The 6,718-nt window shown below is 41.1% G+C and overlaps 1 protein-coding gene across 1 annotated transcript; it reads left to right on the forward strand.

Moving 5' to 3' along the window:
- The first annotated feature begins 3,023 nt into the window (after positions 1 to 3,023).
- LOC133098377 (transcription factor SPT20 homolog) lies at positions 3,024 to 5,459 on the forward strand. The gene is given in 2 exon segments (XM_061201163.1): positions 3,024 to 3,344; positions 3,347 to 5,459. Coding segments are annotated over 2 exon segments (2,130 nt in total). The 5' UTR covers positions 3,024 to 3,250; the 3' UTR covers positions 5,383 to 5,459.
- Positions 5,460 to 6,718: the final 1,259 nt, after the last annotated feature.

Consider the following 6,718-nt stretch of genomic DNA (forward strand, 5'->3'; position numbering starts at 1 on the left):
ATCAGGAATATCAGACTAAATCAAGTTTGCCAACTGCTGCCCCACAGGCCCAATCTAGCCCCCAGACATGGTTTTTAGCCTGCATAGTTTTGGCATCTATAGTGTTAAAAAGAAACTTCAATTAATTATGAATATTTAGATATCAGAAAGTATCGCATGAAATTAGAATTTTCAGCTTCTCTTTAAAAATGAGAGGATCTCACAGCACTGGGCTGTCACTCCCTAGAGCAACAATTGGTGGAACTGGCTGGTGGCTTTTGCTAAAACAGGCTAGGAGCTGTCCAGGCCACCACAGTCCCTATTACTTACTGCTTACTCTTGGCCCAGTCACTCATTTAAATTACTTGCCTCAGTCCTTATATTCATTTGATTAGAGTTTTGTAAATGCATGTTAGCTCTTATAACACCATTCTAGGTCTCTAGGAATCCTCTCCCAACCAGATACACACACACACACACACACACACACACACACACATATGACCATCTCTTAACATGGGAACAAGAAGCTCTGAGGCCTACTGCTGCTATCATACTACTCACCATCCTCACTTTAGGCTGATTCCCTTGGCAATTAATGAATGAAAGGAAGGGACATCAAATAGAGGAAAAAATAGGAAGGTAAAGGAAGAGAGGGAAGTTTTAGCTACAAATAGTGATACCAGAGGTATTATGATATCATGTGAGGAAAATTAGATAGTTTTAGGAAAATTAGATAGTGCCAGATTTTCCATACAGCAAAGCAATCACTTCGTCTATGATCCTGGAAACACACATAATAGCTGATGTGAAAAACGGGAGGTTAATCGTCAGAAATTATTGTGGCTTTGGGTGTCACTCCCACTGGGGTTCTCTCCCTCCTGCTCCCCATTGCCCTCTTGCAAGAAATTGCAACTAGCAATTTGAAATTTACACACCTTCACAGATGGGTTGCCCCCATCTGTAGCATATCCATAACCTCCCAAGGCAAAGCTGCCATTACTTACAGTATAATCAGCAGCACAGCAGGTACAGAGAGGGGGAGAGAGCTAGGTACCTGTTACTAAGAAGCCTGATGAGTCCAACATACTGCTTGTCTCCAACAAGTACTACCCCAGGAAATTGAAAATGGCACATCTCAACGTGCATGGCATATGTCTGCTATGCCCATGTGGTGTCTGACTGGACAGATCAACAACCCAGCCTGCATTTTCTCTCCAGCTTCCTTTATACTCTGGCTAGATCAGTTAGACCACAGAGCCCAGCAAAAACTCTGCCTTCACAATCTTCAGTCAGCTACTTACAGAAATATCCACATCCTCAAAACCCCAGGTTTTCCCCCTTCCCAAAAGCTTCAAGTTGGTAACTAAAAAAAAAAATTTTTATTAAACATGCTGCATATTAGTATTCTTATCCCACGTCATGGTCTTTTGATACTAATCCATCAGCTAATGAAGAACAGAAAAGCCTTATTTTATAAATATTTTTTATTAGAATCTGTGCTTTGGGGGTGGGAGATTTTAGTAAGGAACTCAATAATAAGCACAATCAAATTGCCAACTGCTCCACTCTCTCCCAAAATATTCAAAGCAATCTAAGTATAATTTTCGGTCATTTTCTCCATCTCATGAACATTGTTCTCAAAGGTGATGGGTCTGAGAAGGTAAGATGGATTAGAGCAAATCCATTAACCACATCTGAAAAACACTCAAAGTAGAGTCAGAGTGTACACACTAATGACAATTTACCCACACCTTTTTCTTCTATATGGAGAATAACATTCATCCACATACAGAGTGTGAGATAATATGTACATGCTTAGAATTCAAGAAACCTGAATTCTAGTCCTGGCTTCACTAGCTAGAATTGTGACCCTCTGTAAATCTTTTAACATCTCCAGATTTCCTCAACTGCAAAATAAAACATGAAATAACCTCTAAAGTACTGCTTCTCAAATTTTAAAATGCACATGAATAACTTGAAGATCTTGTTAAAATGCATATTCTAAGTCACTAGGTTTAGAGTGGACCTGACATTCTGCAATCTTAACAAGTTCTCAGATGATGTTGGTAACTGTTGGTGCAGGGACCACACTCTAAGAACAAGATGCTAAAGCACTAATTCTCAAATTTAGCTGCCCACTGGATTACCTGGGGAGTTTAAAAAATATATCAATACCTGGTGCCATCCCGAGGGTCTGATTTAATGGCTACTTAACAGCTGTGTTTGAGTACGGGGAGTTTTTAAAGCTCCCCAGGTGATTATAATGTACAGCAAAGTTTGAGAACCTCTGCTCTATTCCTTAGAAGTCTAAAATGATGACTTTTATTTTTCAATCACATTACATTTGTACAGTGAAATTCCTCATGTCTATTATTTCATGACAACTCAGAGAGATAAGCAGGGCAAAAGCTATTAATTCTGATTTACAAAAGAGATAACCACCCAAGAATCAGGTGACTTGCCTAATGGCATACAACCCATGTCAGACCTTCTGCTACCAGAACACAGAGTTCCTGAGACCCAACCTGTGTTTTCTCCAGAGTGCTTTGTACTGACTCATACAAACCAATAATGACAAGCAAAGAGAAAAAAAGATGGTAGCTTTTCTGCCCAAAATTCCACTAAGAATGATACAAATGGCAATGTAACAGAGAAATGCATGCAACTAGGAAAACAATTAAATGTATCACTGGTGAAGGAACTACTTGGCTGCTCTGGATGCAGATAAGGTTGATAAGGTTATGTCAGCAGGTCCAGCCATTAGGCAACAAGTGAGCACAGCAAGGTGGATTAACTCGGTACTCAGAATAGGACAAAATGTACTGGGGAAGTGCCATCACTGATCCTGGGCAAGAGACCAGAAAGTCTGCCATTTGATAAAACTAATAATTCACTGGAACTTGTCGAGATAGCCATCCCACTTCTACACATTTGCAAAACCTACACAGAAACAAAGCAAACTTAAGAGTTCTGGCATTGGGACTAAGGTAAATGAGAACATTAATATATAAAAAAAAAAAAAAAAGTGGGAGCCCGCGGGGGGAAGGTGGTGTCCCCGGAGACGCGGTGGGCCGGGTCGAGCCAGCCGCCCTCCCGGCGGTCCCTCCGTTGCCTCTCGCGGTGCTGCCAAGCCACGCTTTTCATCTTAGTTTTGACTCTTGGGTTCCAGTTACAGTACTCTAAGACTGATTTCTAAAGGTACGGTTTTCACCCCACTTCATCAACGCACATAAGTTTTCTCCTTTTTGGACCTCTATTTTATACCACAATGCAACAAGCTTTAGAACTAGCTTTGGATCGTGCGGAGTATGTCATTGAAAGTGCCCGACAGAGACCTCCTAAAAGGAAATACCTATCTAGTGGAAGAAATTAAGAAGAAATGTGAACTTGTTAGAGAAGCTTGTTATGCAGGAGACATTGTCATGTTTAGTGGTCAACCTATACCCAGGAAATGAGGGATATTCTCTGATGCTCAGGGGAAAAAATGGATCAGATTCTGAGACCATTCGACTGCCTTATGAAGAAGGGGAATTACTTGAATACTTGGATGCAGAAGAATTACCTCCTATTTTGGTTGATCTCCTAGAAAAATCTCAGGTTAATATTTTTCACTGTGGATGTGTCATAGCAGAAATACGTGACTACAGGCAGTCCAGTAACATGAAATCTCCTGGTTACCAAAGTAGGCACATTCTCTTACGTCCAACAATGCAGACTTTAATCTGTGATGTACATTCAATAACAAGTGATAACCATAAATGGACCCAGGAAGACAAACTTTTGCTTGAGAGCCAACTGATTCTAGCTACAGCTGAACCACTGTGTCTTGATCCTTCTGTAGCTGTAACCTGCACTGCGAACAGGCTGCTCTATAACAAGCAAAAGATGAACACGCGCCCAATGAAACGGTGTTTCAAGAGATATTCCAGGTCCTCTCTGAATCGGCAGCAGGATCTGTCTCATTGTCCACCTCCTCCTCAGCTAAAATTACTTGATTTCTTACAAAAGAGAAAGGAAAGAAAAGCAGGTCAGCATTATGACCTCAAAATTTCTAAAGCAGGAAACTGTGTAGATATGTGGAAACGGAGTCCCTGTAATTTGGCCATACCTTCTGAAGTGGATGTGGAAAAATATGCCAAAGTGGAAAAATCTATCAAATCTGATGACTCACAACCAACAGTCTGGCCAGCCCATGATGTAAAAGATGACTATATATTTGAATGTGAAGCTGGTAATCCATATCAGAAAACAAAGCTGACCATTTTGCAGTCACTTGGTGATCCACTTTACTATGGTAAAATACAGCCATGTAAAGAAGATGAAGAGAATGACAGTCAGATGTCTCCATCCCACTTCTCCACAGATGATCATTCAAATTGGTTCATTATTGGATCAAAGACTGATGCTGAGAGAGTAGTCAGTCAGTACCAGGAACTGGTCCAGAACGAAGCCAAATGTCCAGTGAAGATGTCGCATAGCTCCAGTGGCTCAGCGAGCTTGAGTCAGCCTTCGCCAGGGAAGGAAACAGAACAGCCTGAGACCCTGTCAGTTCAGTCTTCAGTACTGGGGAAGGGAGTAAAACATCGACCTCCACCCATCAAACTTCCCTCAAGCTCAGGAAATAGTTCCTCAGGTAACTATTTTACACCACAACAGGTCAGCAGCTTTCTTAAATCTCCAACTCCTCCTCCTGCTTCTAAGCCACCAAGTCTTTCTCGGAAGTCATCCATGGATCTCAGTCAAGTTAGCATGCTTTCTCCAGCTGCCCTGTCACCTGCCAGTTCATCACAAAGAACCACGGCCACCCAAGTCATGGCAAACTCTGCTGGACTTAACTTCATCAATGTAGTGGGCTCTGTTTGTGGAGCTCAAGCTTTGATGAGTGGTTCAAACCCTATGCTGGGCTGTAACACTGGTGCCATAACTCCTGCAGGAATAAACTTGAGTGGCCTTCTACCCTCAGGAGGTCTGCTACCAAATGCATTGCCCAGTGCAATGCAGGCAGCTTCTCAAGCAGGTGTTCCATTTGGTTTAAAAAATACTTCAAGTCTCAGGCCCTTAAATCTACTCCAGCTTCCAGGTGGCTCGCTCATTTTTAACACACTGCAGCAGCAGCAGCAGCTTTCTCAGTTTACACCACAGCAACCTCAGCAACCCACAACTTCTAGTCCTCAACAGCCAGGGGAGCAGGGTTCTGAACAAAGTGGTACCAGTCAAGAACAGGCCTTATCTGCTCAGCACACTGCAGTTAGTAACCTTGCTGGAGTAGGAAGTTACATGCAGTCACAGGCAGCTGCAGCTGCGGTTCTTGCAGCATCAGATGGCTATGGCGGCGGCGGCAGCAGCACAGACAGCTCAGCTACATCGGCATCGGCATACAGGCAGCCAGTCAAGAAGTAAAACGAAGAGAGGCACGCCAACCACTCCAAAATTCTGAGTCTTGCATTATTTTTTTTCTTTTTAAAAACGTAAGAGCATTGAATCAAAAGGATTCTGAGTTTCTACTTCGTTTTTGTTTTTTAACATGTGTCAGTATTTTACATTGCTAGATATACACACTTTATACAGAAGCACAACCCTATGATTTTTAAATAAAAACAGGGAAATGGTTTAACGAACCATTAGGGTGGGTTTGCCTAAGTCATTGCTTTTTAAAAACGGTTTCACTGTACATAATACAGAAGTGACCTAAGAAATACTAGAAACATCTTTCAGAAGAATGTAGTTTGATATTTATTTAGTATAAAAGGTTTGTGCACAGTGTAACAAATACAGTTTTTACAAATCTGTTTTGAAAAAAAAAAAAAAAAAGTAAGTAGGGGGTGGAAAGGAAGGAAGTGATATTTTTTAATGCTTACTATGGACCAGTCATTTTCACAAATTATCTGGCCTTATTATAACTTGTGAGGTAAGCTTTGTTACCCCCATTTTACAAATGAGAAAGGTGAGTTACAGAGTTTGCCTTTTACACCAAGTTACACCTCAATGTCAGAGCTGGGTTTAAGCCTAGATCTGTCCGATTCCAACCTCCTCGTGTCCTTTCTGCTATTCCACACCGATTCCTATAACCAAACTAAACATTTTCAGGTAAACAACCATTCTTCCCCAAATCTTCATCTTGTCTATGTAGCAGGGACATAATGCTATTATAATGTCACAGCTCTTTGTTCCTGTTGCTCCAAAGGAGAATGGAAACACTATCTATGGGTAGATAACTTGGCAAAAAACAAAAACAAAAACTTTCACTGACCTTTTGGCATTTTGGTTTTGCAAAGGTGAAGCCCCAAATTCTTTTCAACAGAAGTTGCAAGATGGCAGCCTTAAGTCAGATTTGGCCTGCAGACATGTTTAACTGAAATATACACCACTGACCCTCCTACTGTTTTTAAGATTCTGGAATTTAACAAATTAAAAAGCAACGGCACTTTAATAAGTAATTATCACACAGAAATGTAGATTTCTGGTGTCTCTCAAAAATGCTGGAAGAGTTGGGAACACTGGCACCAGGCTCTCTCTTGGTATAATCAAATGAAGTTGGGTCACCAAGCCCTCCATAGATGAAGTATGTGCTCTCCATTCACCATAGTCCTATCTTTCTCTATTTATGTGTCAGATGACAACTGTCATCACAGTTAAGATGAATACTTCTTATACCTTATTCTATCAAAGGTTGAATAATAAGAGATACACTGAGAGGTCCACCTATATATTTCAAGAAAAATTGAGGACAGCATAC

The sequence above is a fragment of the Eubalaena glacialis genome, chromosome 9 (genome assembly GCF_028564815.1).
Source record: "Eubalaena glacialis isolate mEubGla1 chromosome 9, mEubGla1.1.hap2.+ XY, whole genome shotgun sequence".
Taxonomy (NCBI): Eukaryota; Metazoa; Chordata; class Mammalia; order Artiodactyla; family Balaenidae; genus Eubalaena; species Eubalaena glacialis.